The sequence below is a fragment of the Branchiostoma floridae genome, chromosome 9, assembly GCF_000003815.2.
Source record: "Branchiostoma floridae strain S238N-H82 chromosome 9, Bfl_VNyyK, whole genome shotgun sequence".
Lineage (NCBI taxonomy): Eukaryota > Metazoa > Chordata > Leptocardii > Amphioxiformes > Branchiostomatidae > Branchiostoma > Branchiostoma floridae.
The window spans coordinates 19,110,502-19,128,964 of record NC_049987.1 but is presented as its reverse complement, the minus strand read 5'-3'; the positions used below and the strand labels follow the sequence as shown (position 1 = coordinate 19,128,964).

The 18,463-nt window shown below is 39.6% G+C and overlaps 1 protein-coding gene across 5 annotated transcripts in view; it reads right to left on the bottom strand.

Moving 5' to 3' along the window:
* The window catches only part of LOC118422571 (ralBP1-associated Eps domain-containing protein 1-like), a 47,326-nt gene that overhangs the window by 5,564 nt on the left and 23,299 nt on the right, over positions 1–18,463 (bottom strand). For 2 of the 5 annotated variants that reach the window (XM_035830200.1, XM_035830203.1), the window contains exons 5-20: positions 16,510–16,654; positions 15,555–15,759; positions 14,304–14,507; positions 13,558–13,621; positions 13,117–13,271; positions 12,327–12,559; positions 11,450–11,542; positions 10,586–10,670; positions 9,785–9,937; positions 8,344–8,452; positions 7,608–7,828; positions 5,332–5,402; positions 4,690–4,851; positions 2,489–2,545; positions 617–674; positions 111–163 (exon numbers count right to left, since the gene is read on the bottom strand). In XM_035830200.1, the coding sequence (XP_035686093.1) occupies positions 111–163; positions 617–674; positions 2,489–2,545; positions 4,690–4,851; positions 5,332–5,402; positions 7,608–7,828; positions 8,344–8,452; positions 9,785–9,937; positions 10,586–10,670; positions 11,450–11,542; positions 12,327–12,559; positions 13,117–13,271; positions 13,558–13,621; positions 14,304–14,507; positions 15,555–15,759; positions 16,510–16,654 (2,068 nt within the window). The remainder of the gene's footprint in view (positions 1–110; positions 164–616; positions 675–2,488; positions 2,546–4,689; positions 4,852–5,331; positions 5,403–7,607; positions 7,829–8,343; positions 8,453–9,784; positions 9,938–10,585; positions 10,671–11,449; positions 11,543–12,326; positions 12,560–13,116; positions 13,272–13,557; positions 13,622–14,303; positions 14,508–15,554; positions 15,760–16,509; positions 16,655–18,463) is intronic. The other 3 variants (XM_035830201.1, XM_035830202.1, XM_035830204.1) reach the window with 3 other exon arrangements.

Below are 18,463 nucleotides of genomic sequence, written 5' to 3'. Positions count from 1 at the left end.
GACATACCAGATATCATTGCAATCCATCCAGAGGTTTTTAAGTTATGCTGACCACAAATATCCAGGAACAAAAGCAAACACACACACACACACATTTTTCTAAAGGTTACCTTCTTTACAGGCTTAGTTGGAGGTTCCACTGGTGTGTCTTCAGCTTTGTCTCCTGAAATTACAGAAAATAAAATCTAATGAACACTTACAATTTAGCAAAAAATACCTTGCTCCAGTATGAAACATACCTTATTTAAAGATCTTGAGAAACTTAAAACCCTACTTATACAATTACTTAAATCATGTATCTTTGTTATTGTTTTCTGAGAATACGAGCGATCACTGTTGTTGTTAAATCTATCCGGGGTATTCGGCGGCTGGTGCCTACCAGGACGTCAGAAGATTAGATTAAAAATTGACATTTAAATTATCAGATCAAATTACTAAGTTAATATGTAAATCATTCTTTTGCCAAACACCTGCTTTTTGCCTACCACTGCGTCACCGAGACATCATCGCGATCGCTCGTATACAAGAGTGGCTTGCAGGTCGATTTGATTTTTTCACTATTCTGATGGAACCCAGGTTAGAATATGTAATGAAATGAGTAAGAATGTGTACTCACTTGTCTGGTCATGTGGTCTGGGGGGAGGGGTGGGGGGCGTATCTGTCGCTAAAGGTACCTGCAACACAGCAACAAGAAAATTCATTGGTTAGAACAACAACAAAAGAAAAATTTCTCTCGAAAGGAACCAATGACAACAGGTTATGGTTTCATGTCAAACTAGCATGCTAATCATATTACTGTAACGATGTAATCATTTTGATTTAGATACACTTTTGCATACATGAAAAATTGTCTTAAAAGCATCAAGGACAATTTGTTTGCAGCAAATTTCTTTCTACTATACAAGTCATGTATATGTAGGTCTTAGAGCATAGTATACATTATCAAGACTACATGAGGCCATGCTGGTTCAATTAAATGAATAACATCCTCTGGGAACTCAAAAAATTTTCTGATATTTTTTCGGCATATAATGTATATGGCAAATATTTCTCATTTTGCAGCTGCTTTGTACAATTTACAGTAGGGTAGAAACTTTGTCATTGTAGGAGATGGACAAAAATTAATGCACACGTGTGGATGTCATCCATATAATCAAACCATCATAGCCTGATACATTACTGTTACAGTAACAGTTACACAGTAGTAGCTCGACTCTATAACATTATAATAACATAATCATAAATTATACACAGTTACACACAGATGACAAACATGATTTTCTATGATGGGAATCAACAATGTATGTACCACACACACATGCATACATCCACAAACACATATAATATAACATACAAATTGTTGAGCTCAACGCAATTCCTCTATTTCTGGCAAATTCGTAATAGACTTACAACAAACCAAAACGGTAAGAAATATAATAGAATCAAACACATATAGACATCAATTTATATTGAAAAAAAATTCTGAGCTTTCAGCAAAACGGGGTGGAATTTAAAAATGGAAATAATTTCAATAACAGACTTTAATCCCTGGAATCAGTTTTAAAGGGGTCTGCAGAACAATATTTCTAGAAATAAATGAAGTTAAATGACGAAGGTGACAGACCGTCACCAAAACATAAGTCTTGAATAAGATACTTGGTCATGTTCAAAGTAATTTGTTATTCAACACAGTTTTTGTTTTTTATTACAAACACTCTAATTTTTCACAACTTTGAAAGATATGAACAAAAGGCCAATTTTCTTGTTACAAATACCTCTAGATTGAATAGTTAATTTTTTTTTCAAAGCTTGAAAGCAACATAACACTAGAATATAATCTTCTTCATACATGCCTAACCCTATAACCAATACAAATTTGCTGCTGAACTCTTCGCTTAGTATGCTGGGGGTTAAATCTGAAGTCTGTACCACCAAAGCTCATAATGTGTCCAACAAACACAATGGCTAGACAAGAATGAAATGAAAAAGACAAAAACAGAACAAAAGATGGTTCAGGTACAGCCATGCTATTACACTCTGAGAGTCACCCATGCTTGTTAGTGGTGGGTAAAAAAAAACGAAAATTAAAGGCAACCTCAGCAATATTAGAGCGTTAAAAGTGGAAACATTCTGGATAAGGCAATCTGTATGATATTGACATCTAGTGCACTAAATTCCCACATTTACATGTACATCATGATTGCATTCTTTGAGCGGTTACAACTTTGGACTTAACAAGCTGAATGTTTACTGACTGGATCTGGACCTAATTTTAGGGGGTTCCAATATAATTCTTGTGCGGCTTGTTTCTGCGCCGTTTTTAACAGCTCAAAGTATGAAATGATGTAATTGTGGGAATGTTGTGCATCATACAGATTGCCTCATCCAGAATATTTCCATATTTAATGCTCTAGTATTGCCTAGGTTTCCTTTAGAAAACAAAATGGTGGACATGCGTTGGCAAGTTTGTCGGTGAGTGGGTCCGTACCTCGGGCTGGAAGGAGACAGACCTACGAAAAGTCCATTTGGTTCTAAAAGCGGATCCCTAAAGCGAAAAGTAGGGAGGGAGGGGAAAAAAACAACAGCAACTGTATATATACCGGTTATGACAACTCAGACCACCATACAGCAAACCTCTACATAGACATCGGGACCAAAAAAAACGAAAAATAAACCAAAGCAACCAAAGGAAAAACAACTTCCAAATAATTACGCCAAATAGCAGTTACTCAAGAAACTGATTTTGGAAACGGTACGACGTTTTGGATACCATCCACTACCTTTTGTCAGTGACACTGAGGAGATCTTGTTGAAGAGCAGCTTTTATACCTTGACTCATTGATAAATTGATACGCAAAGGAGGTGAAGACAAATTTTAAAGAGAGTTTAACAGGAAACAAAAGTAAGAGAAAGGCAAGACAAGGTTGATGCAAATGAGTTAATTACAGGTAGCTCCAGTTGTTAATGAGTACAGATATGTTCAGTGTCACTGACAAAATTTGGATGCTACATAAAACGTCTGACCATTTTCAAAAATCATATCCAGTTACTGGAGTAACTGATGTTTGGCATATCTTATATCTAACCTTCATCAAGCTTCCAAATAATTCTTTTAAACAGAACACAAAAGATCAAACACTTGTCCCCAAAACAAAAGAAGACAATAATCCTACAAAACTAGGAGTTAAAGAGGGAAAACCAAAAACAACACCAAGGAAAAGCCAAACATATGGAACTGCAAAAGCCAGCAACAAGGAAATTTAACTTTAAACTTCAGCCAAGTAAGGTAACATCAGAGTGAGTAAGCAATATATACACTTTGCAACATAGACATTTAAACAAGCTACCAAGCACTTTGTTAAACAAAGCAAAGCAACTGAGAACTAAATCAGAGAAGTTGTATGTTAAGGAACCCTTGCTGTGTCAGCCTGGTATGCACAATATTCTAGCTTTGGTTTGCTTCTCTAGTATGACACAATTTTGTCCTCATCTAGCAACCTGCGGCTGATAGAGAAATAATTTTCATCTATTTTGATGACCCAAATAATGCAACTTAAAGTCAATCAGGCCTTCCATGTACTACAGTTTACGTCATACCTGGGCCGCGAAAACGTTCGATAAAGGTGTTCCGAACCGTGTGATAACTTTTTTAGGTCATACCTGGGCCGCGAAAACGTTCGATACAGGTGTTCCGGACCGTGTGATAACTTTTTTAGGTCATACCTGGGCCACAAAAACATTCGATACGGGTGTTCCGGACCGTGTGATAACTTTCCGTATCACACGGGTTCTAAGTTGTATCACACAGGCTTCCTTCGAGTAAATCGAACTATTTCGAACGGGCCGAATTCGGCACGGTTGAAAATTTGAATACCCTATTCGGACGTTAGAAGTGCTGTTGTGTTACAATCTTTTGTTCCAGGACACAACATTTTCTCAACTTCTGGTGCATTTCGCATCCAAATATGTGCTTTCTCAAGTGGGTACGACATAAATAAAATATAACATGGTGTATTCCGCATCATCCTCTGTCCCAGCCCTCCAGCGGGTTGGAGGGCTGGTCTATATAAATTTTACGAACATATCTCAATGACGGTCATTTCTCTATCATTGGGTGCCAGATCTAGACTATATATGAGGTAAGTGAAGCAATAGAAGGAGCAAACCGTAGCTAGAACAGGATAGATAGCAAGCTATGCTGTGCAACCTTTTAGCATGTAAGCATGGCCCAACAGCTACATGTATCATTTTGTTATAATGATACATGTATAAGTGTTAGTGCATGTGTTGTAGACAGACGATCGCAGAATATCATGCCGTTAACAATTTCATCCACACCGTAAACTCCCTTTTGTTAATCAGACAGACACTGCAACAAGGCTTTACACAAAACATATTGGGCATTTGCTCTGTGCATAAAGAGAAACAGGAAAAGTCCTGATTTTGCATTTCACCATTCCCATATCTATTTTGCACACTTCTTTTTGTGATGATTGACATATGTCAAAATGCAATTTCCAACACTGGACAGTAGCATGTACAAACATACAATCATGTACCAACAACTTGCAATTATGCACAAAACTGGAGACTTGACCGCCATAGTTACATAATACAATGAAATGCTATCCAAACATTTAACAGTTAAACTGTTACAGCAGTAGTGAACAGCAGCTGTCTGTTACTCACAGCTTTGCTGTCCAGGGACATCGTTCTGCTGTGCTTCAACCCTTCCGCTGGGACAGCGGCCTCCGCTGTGATGAAGTTGACCACGTTGTTGGGGGTAGTCTTGGGGGTTGGGCTGATTGGCATAGCCTGTTCACTGTTCTGTTGAACCACTTTGGGCCCCTTCTGGAGAAAGAAAAGTGGAAAAGGGCATTTTTGAAATATTCTTTTGATCTGGTCCCTGATAATCCTTGAGTGCTACAAACTATGAGCCCAAAAACTTGTACCCGAGGCAAAAGATTTTTTTCTTTTTTTTTTAGTTGATAGTTGACCATGCAAAAGTACCAGTTATTGTACTTTTTGTTGAGTCAATAAAGCTTGTACTGTAAAAAAGGTGTATGTTAACTATGATCTTATTATGTATGACTCATTATGAATGACCATTCAACACTTGAACAACTGTGTGGTCTAAGGGCTTAAAAAATGAAGATGGGCACTGCCATATACATTATGAACACATTATACACTAGGTGTGGAAAGGATTATAACTCAAATTCAACATTGGGCAATGCATTAGCTTTTTGACAATTTAAAAAAAAATTTTTTAAGTCCCTAAATATGTCTGCCATTATGAAACATTCATTCATTCATAGTTCATGAACTTACCGTAGCCGGTGACACATGTCTGGGGGGTACGGCAGGGGGTGGGGCTAACGGCTGGGGGGCGGGGTGTTTGCCTAAAACAACACGAAATACATCATTGAGATTTAAAAGGAAAAGCAAGTAAAATTTATCTTAACTCACAATAATGACATTGACATTGTCAAAAGATCAACACAATTTCAACAAAATGACTTTCATTGTACAAAGTGAATTTTTCTTTTGTGTGCTCTAAAGATGGTATCTCACTGAAGGGGTGACCTATTGGCGGCATACTGAACCTATTCCATCGGTAAAAACGTAATTCTTTTTTACACTTATGTTTTGCTGCCTTTTTGTCATACTTGTACGCTTTGCATGATCTTCCAACAGGGCTCTAGCCAGCTCGAAAATTTTTTCCGTCAGCCAATTCCCATTGTCGCGAAAACCGCGAAAATTAAGTTAGAAAGACGGAACTGAGACCTTGAAAAACGGGTTTTTAATGAGATTATCATATGCGAAAGGGCGCCGACACACTAAGTCAACAATCATAACAATAGCAAAACAAACAATGTGCAGCTTTCCGACTGTGGACAGCGTCCCAGGCCGCCTGTAGCTTCCACCAAGAATTTTTGTCCGTCAAGGTTGACGGATTGGTTTAAAAAAATTTCCGTCACACGCCGCAAATTTCCGTCAATTGACAGAAAAACGGAAGCTGGCTAGAGCCTTGTCTTCCCATTATTCAAGGGTAACACAAATTTCATCTAGAACAGCGTAAGCTGAAGAAAATTACGATTTCTAAGGATTACAATTCTCCAAGTAAGTAAATAACATCATCCTGGCAAAAGTATGTTATGTGTAGTTTACTATCCCTTAACTTACACAGTAAAACATTTTGGCTGCAATTCATCCATTAACCACTAGGTGTCTCTACTACCAGGCGAGACCATATACTGCTTATGACAGTATATGTACATACTGTAGCTGAAGGTTAACACAACATAACAGCACAATAGACGAGTTCACACTAGTTATACAAAATACAAAAACTGCTGGCATAACTACAGACATACATTATTTTCGTCAACAATCATATGTGTTGTAACACTTGAAATGTACGTTCAATGCTTTCCCGCGACGCAAGCAGTTTTGTAATCTACAAATCAAAGTGCAAACTCGTCTATTTCCGGGGTTCCAAGGACAACGACAATGGACACGTCATTGGGAAAAGGGTACAGAGTTAGAAAGAAATCAACACACTGTAAAACTATAGTCTATAGCATAAAAGTTTCAAAACAGACCTGAAAACCAAATACTAAAATAGTCTACAGAAAATACACAATCTCAAGAGTCAGTAACTCAGCTCAGCTATGAGAGGTACAAAATGTATCACACGAAAAGAGTTTCAACATGTCATAGGTTAGATTATAGGCTAGGTAACAGGCTCCAACCAGCTTATGTCAGCCCATGCAGAGGTAGGCTGGGTTTGGGGGGCTGTTTGCCGGGCTAGAGAGAAAGAAGCAGAACATAGGTAAGAAAAAACCCTGTTGCTACTTACAGACAAGAGTTAGTTTTATGAAGAAAGAAGCAGAATTATTAGTGTTTTCAGTACTACGACTCACACATGAACACCCAGTTTGATCAAAGTCTTCGAAACTCAGACTCAAATCGGCCATGACCCGAAATCTCTTCCTAACTCACCGAAACCACAACATATAGCAAAATAAACCCACCATCGTCACAGTGTCACTGACAAAGGATAGTGGATGCTATCTGAAACGTCTGATCGTTTAAAAATCATATCCAGTTACTTGTCAATGAGTAACTGCTTTTTGGCGTGTCTTATTACCTGGATATCGAACCTTCATCGACAAACCCACTATTTCATGTGGGATAGTGTCTCATTTCTAAAAAGATTTTGATTGAGAATTGTGGCAGTTTGGAAATAAGATGGTTCGCAAGGTGTCCCCTCATTTGAGTTCTAAGATTAAATGTACGCTGCCATGCTGATCATTTGGAAACGGCCAAAACTTTCAATCTGAAAACAACCTTTTAAAAAAGATGAAACCCTATCACATGGGTATGGTTTGCCAAAAGTTGTGTTTTTGGCAAATTAGGAAACAATTTGTTGGGTCGCAGCTGATTTGATTCCATGGGTTTCGGAGGGTTCGATTGGACGGGGTGACGTAGGATAAAACACGGGTTAGGTACTCGGGGCCTAGAGAGACGTCTACAAATGTACAGCAACAAGAAACCTGGAAGAACGACGGAAGGTCCGGTGAGAAAACGTTTGGCGTCCTAACCTTTACTGTCCCTGTGGAGGAAGACACGGTTCAGGTCTAGGGACACGGAGCGAGAGTGGGTCTGCTGGCGTCTGGGGGGAGGTCGGGGAGGGGGCGGAGGCAGCAGGGGGGCCTCCTTCTTACCCCCCGACTGGGACTCGGTGGGGCTATCGGATTGGGCCAGGGGGCTGATGGCCAGGGGGGGCGGGTGATGCACTCCGACACTGGTTCCCGAGTAAGACCTAATGATGAGGGTGGGGAAAACATCAAATAAAGAGAGCAAAACATGCAAAGAAAATGTTATGAAAGATGAAATAATTATAACATTACATCAATCTACACAACTATAACATTAATGCTAGGATGAGTCTATACGATCATAATAAGGTGATCACATGGATTATGATTGCGATAATGCAGACTTTTCAGAACGTTTAAGTTGACATCAGTTAGCAGTATTGGAGACTACCACCTTTTGTAATATGGCTCCCCCTCTGAGGTAATGCCAATGCATAAAAGTTTAAATGGATATTTGCTATATGAAGTACCTGTTTGACTAGATTCTACAGAAAACCAACAAAATAAAGGAGATATATGTACATGTCATATATTTACAAGTAGCAGATCTATCTCAAGCAAGTTGGATTTCACGTATATTACGATTAATAAGTACAGTCTATGACGGTTATGATAACAGAAACAGAGTACAGTGGGGACTGAGAGAGGGTACGGGGGGTGAGGGGTTATTGCCGGGTACCTTGGACGGGATAGTTTCTCTGCAAGCCTGGGTCTCATCCGGATGGTGTCCGACACGGTCTGTGTCAGTTTCTTGTGGGGAGGGACTCCGTTTTCCATCTCTTCCTCTGCTTGCGATATACGGAAGGAAACTTTCATGCTCAACAATTTTCATACGCACGGTAAAGTTGGCGTAACACTTGTAAATAAACTTTGGACTCACTTGTAGATCAAATTTGAAAATCTAAAGGAATCAAGCACATTTTTGCATCTAAATCTACCCTATGGCATCAGACAGGGCTTGCTGACCTGCAAACATTAGCGATCACAGAAAGAATTGTGTAGTGATGGTTTTCAACAACATACTTTTGAGCTCCTAGACTCGTCAGGTTAGCTATTTGTCAGCTATGTGACATCAGCTTTATGACGGTGTACATAAAGTGCAAAATGGAACGACATATGAAGCAAACTGAAATAAAATTAATGGAAATACAAATGTATAAGGAAACGGCAATGTGGAAGGAATAAAATACAGAAGTGGACGGTAAACCAATATACAATGTTTTATTTCTGTACTCAGTATGGGGCAAGATTGTTGTGTTTCCATGTCTGAGCTATATCCTCAGATCTGCGATTGCAAATGACAATTTCATTTACATTTTGTTCAATTTCATTACAGTTTGCACTTTCTGTGTGTACACCACTTAGAACATGCTAACATGAATGACACATTTCAAAACAAAGAAAATTTGTGAAAGAGAGTTTTCAAGTATAAACTGGATTTCTCGCTTCCTCTTGCTGTTCCTTCACTACTTCAAAACTAGACCGAAAAAATGTAGAAATGGAAGGCAATCTGTTAGAATGAGATCAAAATGACAGTAGCCTTTACAGCATCTGAAATTAAACTTGCATTAGTCAATATTTGTAGCATTATTTCACACAGCAGCGAAACTTAATGACGGAAAAGACAGCAAGTACATGTACACATGAATCGCAGTGACACTGTGCATTCTGTAATGATTATTGTTAGTATAACAGAAGTTCTCATACACAATGTGCAATTTTTTGGTTTTATGCCATATGTGTATCATAATTCAATATGTTTACAGTTCAATAAAACAATTAATAGTTAGAGGTACAGCGTCAGCATTGAAATGCAAATCAAGGTCACCAAAATGGCCATTAGCACCGAAATGCAAATCAAGGACACCAACATGGCCATCATCACCTGCCTGCTTTATAGAAATAGAAAATTAGTCAAAACACTCAAAACATATACAGAAATGTTGTTATATATCCATCTGCAATAAAAGACACTATTATAATAATGATTTTCAATAAAGAAAGCGTCAGTTTCTATAGGCTCTTAAAGGGTTAAAAAGTATAGTTTAATAGTTTAGTTCCATGTGTCGATCCTGGAAGAAGATTTGAAGGTTTTCTTAGATTAGAAAATGAAGTTATACCTGAGGATTTGGCACTCTTTGAGCGTGAGCTTGGAGGGGGAGGGGCGATTTTGCCAGGCGTGAACTCTGCCGTGTCGCCAGATTTGGGATGTTTGCTCGGACTGGTGCCCGACCGCTCCCTGCGCAAGTTTACCACGTCCGTTGGGATTGGTTCTGATGGACAGAACAACAAAATGTCAGACATTTGTTACGATTCTCCAAATGACAAGTTCACAGATGCTTTTAAATCTAACAGGCAAAGGCTGAATTTTGATAAGAATGTTGATACATGTTCTTAACATAAGAAAGTTGTTTCTCATACAATAATCATCATAATTATATTTATGGGTCCAGAACTTTTGTATTTTCCATTAATATAACACTGCTTACCCTTCTACGAGTTATGGCACTGTAGTTTGTTTTACGATTTCTCTGTCATGGGATAAGCTGTGACAGAACCAACTGTTGATAAGGATGTAAGAAAACAATAATACAGCTGAATTCCACATTCCAATAACCTGGATTGTGCAATATAACAAAGTAATGCATCATCAGAGCACATTACAGTTCACACTACAATGTATATCACAGACTTTTGCTTCCCTCACTCAGTGGCATATTCTCTGTTTTAGGTCACTAACAGGCCTTATGTCACCGTGAACACAAAATTTAAAAAAATGCATCATCAGAGAACATTAGAAATTGTGCTTTTGCTTCGCTCATTCGGTGGTTTCTTCTGTGATTACAGGTCACTGCCCAAGTGTCATGTCTTGGTAAATAACATGCTCTCTATCCCTATCTCTAATTGACGTGTTAACTAACCAGAGAAGGTCCTGGGCCTGTAGTCTGAGTATGTCTGCCCCTCTGGTGACATTCGGACTGGTACAGGCTGGATAATCTTTGATGCCTGCAATAATAAAATAACAAAAATGACCGTGAACATTTTTCCTGTCTCATGAGTTTGTAATTGTACAAAAGATGTAAGTAAAGCTGAAGCTGCAGGAAAAGGCAAAATGGCAAACTCTCTGTATAAGTTTGGGCCATGAAAACCCATTGATTTTGATATTAATGTCATGCTTAGTATACAATGTCATATGATCAACATATTGAAATGTGACTTAAGTTGTACAACTTTAGTTGTAAGAACGTTTTTGTGCAAATTCTTTTCCTCATGTGCAACTTTACCAATTAATGTAACTCAAGGCTTGAATGTCACCAAGCAACTAAATTTGGTAACAGAAAAGTAGCAGAGGGATAAGTGAAAAAAAGCATGTAATGAGTGTACAAAAAGTGCTAAATTGAACAGAATGGATCCGGAGCAAAATGGAATTATATATTTGAAGCATAGAATAAAATTTGAAGCATACTGAAATATCTTTTTTTTAAATCGATGGAAACCCTTTGCCAGTACGTATACTGTTCATTTCCGTCAATCAGGTATCCAGGTAGTAGTTTGTTACTATGTTCCCTTCTGCTACCCAAGGAAGGCTTCTGGAATGCCTGTTCACACAAACATTCTCGAGCCCATTTCTTATTTCCGTTTGCTTCATCTTTTGTTCCATTTCACAATTTCTTTACATTCCATTTTGTTTTGTTGTTTTTTCATTTTGCTCCATTCGTTCCATCTAATACTTTCCGTACACCTCATGTTGGAGGTATTACTAGAGAAAGAGAATGAGGACATACTGGGTCTGGATGGACAGCGGCGAAGTCAAAGTTGGCTGGGCTCTGTACTACTGGAGAAGGCGAGGAGGAGTTCTCATCAAACGTGGCCCAGTTCTACAGAACAGATATTGTGTTGTAAGTACAGGCTGTCAGAGGGAACGACAAAACAGCGTAAATCCTACAAAGTCTTAGCCTGGGTACCATCCGGAAAGTAGTTCCCTCTGAAGTTCATTACATACTATATACAGTCGCTTCTAGCTCTGACATTCATTAGACACTATAGATATACAGTCGCTTCTCTGTGTTTCCGTCTGGGAATGCGGACCATCTTAATGTCTGGAAACGTCCAAAATTTGGACACAGGTGCTGATTGGTCCCCACATATGAGCGAATTATGGAATGGTTTCAAGCGCTCGTTCGGACCGGTGTTCCAACACCGGAAAAGCCCCCCGTCCCCTTGCTATGCGCATGTGGGCGCCGGCCTGTTGTCATCGAACGAGTGCTCTAGAACCCATTCGTTGATTCACTCATCAACTGGCGTCACCACCAAACGGTTTGAATGCACACGTCTCCAGACGGATAGCAGAAGCGAACATAGGAGCGAGCTACTATCCGGATGGTACCCAGGCTAACAAAGTCTACCAAAGGCAAACATTATTTTTCTATATATAGCAACTACATTTGTATAAGGAAAGAAGATGGTGGCAAAAGCCAAGGGAAAAATAAAACAGTCATTGAAAGATATTGGTTATCACATTATATATTGTATCTCAGATAACTTTCACATGGTATGTGTGACATCTAGCAGATCATGGCGGTACTGCAACTTCTTGATTCAAAGAACTAGAGGTAATATTATATTATAATATGTGAACAATAGTAAGATTCTTTGACTTGCCTCATCAGCAGACTTGCTGCCACCCTGTGCCCCTGTTGGCTGCTGTGTCGGCTGCTGTGTCGGCTGGGGGGGTGCCTGGGGGGCAGCCTGGGGGGTCGGCTGAGGGGGGGCCTGGGGTGCAGGCTGAGGGGGTGCCTGTGGGGCAGGCTGGGGGGCTGCTTGGGTCTGCGGTGCCGTGGCAGGGACAGGGGGAGTCCCCCCACCCGCCATGGGAGGGGCACCAGCAAAAGGATCTGAAAAAAAAAACAGAGGTGACAAATATTGCAATAACTGTAATAATATTGCAATTACTGTAATCCAGTGATACCCCCTTTAGGGAAAAGGTTACAGAACTGAATTATCCAATTCTGAGATCCAGAAAAAGAAGATTTTGTATCACTGCAAGTTTGGATCAATATTGCTTTTTATTCAGAGGTGTCACAACATATCCACATAGAATCCCGGGAAATTCTACCGGGATTTTTACCAGGTGAAGATACTGGATTCCGAACAGGATTACATTCTCAGGAGAGTCCATCTACATCAGAGCCCATCAACCTTGCCTCAACCGAGACAGGGGCTGATACTGACTTCCAAGCACCTTTGACCCTTTGCTGACGTCACACTTCCGTTCCGGATGTGTGACTTAAGCTTTGGGTCATTTCAACTTGAAAAGGATCTGAGGACTGATTGAAAGCTTGTTGGTAAGCACTTTATTTTTGTGTACGGTAATAAAGTTTAAAATTGTTTAAAATCATAATGTTGATTTTGACAATTTTGTTGTAATAAGAATCACTGTGAGATCTCGTACCTTCCTCAGTTGCTGGCTGAGTGCTCTTAGGCATCAGGGCCTGAGGCAAGGTCTCCGGCAGATCATAACCATTTCTTCTGGCCACCACCAGGTGAAACGCTGCGAAAAACTCCTCCAGGGACAGAGCACCATCCTGATTGACATCTGACATATCCCTGGTGGGACAGAGGAGTCAAATATGGTATTAGGTCATGAAATACGACAATTTCACAAATGTGTTGCTCTATATATTCTTCATTATCATCATTGTTTGCTCTATAAGTGTAGCTTTAAGCTAGTTTTCTATACTTTACCTATATGTAACTATAGATTGACCAAACATATTATGATTTAGGAAAACACACAGAAGAACACACCAGCAAAAATAATATGTTTCATTTTTCTCCCCCGAAAAGACATAATAATGAATTTATAAGATGTACCGAACTCTTGAATACTCACCATATCCTTGATAACTGGGCGATTGGCAACTTAGATCGCTGGAAGAACTCCCTTGCTGTTGTACCTGCAAGGATAACAGTCATAAATGCTTGATGCTATGGCTGCAAAAAGTACCAAGACTCTCACTCGTAGAAAAATCTTTCACGATCAGCACTTTTACTTGCCCAAGACAATCGGACTAGTGGACTTGTACAACCCTGTGATTGCTGAGAAATTGAGAATGACTGCACTACCAAAAATGATTTTTGCTTGTTTTGCTTACCCCATGGACAATTCTTATATGAAGAAAAATATTCTTGCAAGAAGAAAATGTAGAATAAAATTCTAAGCAAAACAAGCAAAACAAGAAACTACCAACAAATCTTAATTCTCACCCAAAGAACAATTTTCTTATTCTTCTTTGGTTAAGAAAATTTTTCTCACACCTAAGAATTTTCTGGAACTTAAAGCAAAATCTTCTTGTTTTTTCTTATGATGCAAGAAAACAATTCTAGCAATGCTTGCTTTTTTTAAAACTCTTAAGAAATACAAGAATTTTTGCTCTTGATGTAAGAAAAGTATTCTTGGTGTAAGAATATTATTCTCAAAAATGTCTCAAAAATTTGCTTGCCCCATATGGACAAGCATGTTTTTCTAACTAAAGATTTCTTGGGGACAAAATAATTTTCTTCCTGGAAGATAAATTTTCTGTGAGGAAGAAAAACAAGATAAACAAGAAAAAACATTTTTGGTAGTGTATTTCTTACCTTGAATCAACCCATGCAGATCAGGTTGCATGGTTTTAAACTGTGCCGTGTAGTAGTCTCTCTGTTCCTGCGTGATCGTCCACGGGTCCGACTCGTCTTCCGAGTCTGTGGGCGCGCCCCCGGGTCCCGGCCCGAGGCTGCGGGGTTGGGAGGCAGGGGACGACGAAAACTCCACCCAACCGTCCGCCGTGTTAACCCCAGCAGCTGAGTAAGGAATTGCAGGTAATGTGAAAATCAACACAGACTAGGGATGTGTACAGGTAACAATACAGAGATTGTCAGACATTGTAACTGTCATAATTCCACTGGAACTATACAACACATTGAAAATGTGTAATCTCAAGGCCAGCAAGGCTCTTTCAAGAAAGTCTTGAAATCTTAAATGTTCACAGCTTTCTACACAATCTATCAGAATATTTTCTACATTGGGGAAATGTTGAAAAGAAACATCAAGCAATCTATGACTGGTTGTTGAATACTAGTTGTTTAGAAATTTTGTATCACAATTAGCACATTTCGAAAGATATCTTTCTTGTGCACCTATCAGAGTAAAGTCTCCAAATGCTAGCTTCTTCATTTCTTCATTTATTTGCACAAGAAGATGGTGCAGGAGGAGGGAAGAAGCCTAGAGGGCTTACACTTTTTCAAAATCATCTTGAACAATATTTGAAAAACTCTCTTAGGCCACAGCAAGTAAATTTTATGGATGACATCCTCTGCAGACTGCAAAAATAGTGCAATAGGGCGGAAAAAAAAACGAGATGGGTGAAAAAAAACAAGATGGCTACATTTTCAAAAATAGGCACCATTAAGTTGTGATGAATGTTGTAACAAGAATTAAAGGGACAAAACATGGTATCAGAGCCAACAAGGCATTCATTCCTGTATTCAAGACATGTACTGGTGTGGTAAAAGTAACACTAGTGTGGTAGACTGGCATCGCCAACAAAGTTGGTAAACACACTCATGGCTTCCATATTGGTGTCACTTTTACAACTATCCAATAAGTTTCTTTTCTACAACTACAGTCCTGGGTACCTCGCAAGTGTCACTTCTACGAGTACAATTATTAGCCTACAATACAACATATTTGCTCATTTTGGTACTTTATTGTCATGTTGACCATCCCTGCAGAAGAAAAAATTCTTGTTTTTTTTTCTGAAATCAGGCGAAAATTAATGCGCGCACTGATGTCATCCATAAAATTTACTTGCTGTGGCCTTAAGAGATATGCTTTCCTAGACCATATACCTTGTGCTGCAGCTCCGTACTGACCGGTCCACTGTACTTCCATCCTGTTGTCGAACAGCGAGCGTTTTGCCGTGGCGGCTGCGGTGGCCGCGGGACCGCTGTGGTGGCGGTCGGTACTGCGGCGCTGGCTGGGTGGGGAGGTTGTGGGAGGGGAGGTGTTGTAAGGGGAGGAGCTGTAACTATCTTGGGGGGATGTAGCAGTCGCCTGGAATAAAACATAACAAACATGTTGCGATTTTTTCAGTGATACTGAAGTGATCTGGAAGAAACTGTTTTTTTTTATATCCTAACTATGGATGCAAAAGAGCATTTTCTCTTTGACATCCAAAATTGTCTTCAGTGGGGTTTTTTTTTCAATAATATCAATAGTTTGAAAAATTGTTTTCTTTCACATCTCTTCAGAGTTCAGTGACACTGACGAAAGATAGTGGATACTGTCTGAAACATCTGACCGTTTCCAAAATCATATCCAGTTGCTTGACTAACTGCTTTTTGGCTTGATTATGTAGATTTTAGATGATATAAGATGTAACCTGTTTCACGTATACTTAAGTTATCCAACCCAATGCATTTAGCCCATGTTGGGCAGGAATATGCAATAAAGATCATTGTCATTGTCATTGTCATTATTTCCTTTAATAACCAACAAAGGCCTTTCCTGACTTTCCAAAAATTGTACCATTGGAAACTAAATGAAATGGGCTTTTGGGCATGCAACATTATCATTAGCGTATGTCAAGGCTCCATATTTGAGGTGTTGCCAAGAATACTTCCACAAAACACAATGGTGTGTGTATACACTGGTTGCTTGTTTTAAACATTGAAGGATTTCAAAATGATACAAATTCAACACCACATGTTATCCAAGGGGGCTAATGGTGTTGTTGTTGTTGTTATTGTTGTTTAATGTCGTACTGTGTAATGTCGTACAGATTTGGAAGTAAACGACACCGACCTGTAAGGGTAGGTTGTTTGAGGCTGCTTCGGAGACGACATGTTGTCGGGAGTGGAGGATGTGAGGGGGGTTTCCGGAGCTCCCACTTCTCACATGTCCTCTGCTGCTGGGAGGTGGCGGCAAAACCCCCGGATGTGTCGTCTGTCTGTAATATCAAAACACAACTATCAAAACAAGGTCCTATCATTGTAGTGAAAAAATAGATTCCAGCAATAATAAACAATTTCATGGATGCAGGATGGATGGAAAATAGCTTTTTACCCTCAAATTTTATTATGGACTTGCAAAATTTTAAAAAATTGTAGTATGCTGATCTTTGATATGACATTTTTTCCATGTAAGCCAATCAACGTGGCCTTACCAACATTAAATACCTGCACTGTATATAACAACTAATAGTATATTGCTATAAAAAAATTAAATATTGTAGCAATGATTCCATCTTCAGACTAAGGGACCGTACGGCATTTAGCGAGGGGGGAGGGCTGGTCGCCAGGGGGGGAGGGCCTAGCAAAAAATATTTTGCCAGGGTGAGGGCCCAGCAAAAAAATTTTGACTTGGGGGGAGGGCCAAGCAAAAAAAAAAAAATAGCTTGGTCTACCTGCAAAATTTGTCCCTTAAAATCCAAGAAACGGCGTTTCAGAGGGTCAGGATTTCAAAATTTTTCTGGACCTCCGCAAGGGATCGCCCAAGGTTGGCGCTCGGGACACAGTGAAAATGCGAAAGGGGAGGGGGCGGGGCTTACGCATCAACCTCGAAAACCTTTTTCACTTACTAAACTGTTATTAAACTCTAGATTAGTCTGCCAGCAAAAATTACCCGTCCTATTGTCCTCAAAGTGGAAGAAATTGCGTTTCAGAGCTCGAGGGTAAAGATTTTGCAAATTTCCCTGGATCTCTTTTGACGTGACCGGCCTCGCGCCTTTGATGGCCGACATCGTGATAATGTGTTTAGGGGGATTCAATTTTGTATTTCTAAATTGAAATGCCATTAAAGTTAGATTTGTTTGCCAGCAAAATATTTCCCTCAAACTGCAGGAAATACCTTTTAAGAGGGTTAGGATTTCAAAATTTCACCGGACCTACCTTGCGATTCTTCGTGCCTTTGGCGCCAGACATGGTGTTCGAAACGTCGTTCTCAAAAACTTGAAACCCTCGTATTTTTTTTCATAGAAATGTCATTAAACCAGCAAATTTTCCCATAAAAAAGCAATGCAGGAAATCGTGGCAAAAAAGCGTGGCATTTTTAAAAGATCTCCTACAAGTCTGCGTTCTCACGCCCGCCGGCGGCTAGAGAGAGGCGCCGGTCTACCCCGCCGTGGGAAAATCAGCGTCATGCGTTGGCGCCCCCCTCCCCACTACAGTTTTGGATAGTCGAATCGTGTTGTCGTTTTGGTTTTCATTTTCCCCCCGATTTACCGTAAGTGATTACCACCACAGAACCAGGAAAAAGTTTAAAATGCAATGTAATTATATATGTACATGTACATTGAAAATGGTTTCCGTCAAGCCGCTCAGGCCCGCGAGCTTGCAATACGTAAATTAAAGGGGCGGGGCACGCGCCGCTTCGTGGCGCAAATCTACTAGAAATCCAGATACAAATGCTTTTTAGGCGTTGTTTTGATATCAAAACAATGAAATAGCTGCTATAAAGCAAATATTTATGCCTCCATGAAGCAGATATTTATCCTTCTATTCTTAAGCAAATAGTTTGAGCCATTCTGTTTTCCTTTTTTTTTACTACGGGCGAGAGATCTGCTTTGCGATGAAAATCATGAAAAAGTAGGACGCAAAGCACATTTCCAAATGGGAGCGAATGTTTTATCGGCGTCTTGAATATTTTTTCAAAGTTGATAGGAGGGGGAGGGCCTAGCAAAAAAATATTTTGCCAGGGGGAGGGCCTATCAAAAAAATTTTTACCTGGGGGGAGGGCCTAGCAAAAATTTTTTTACCCG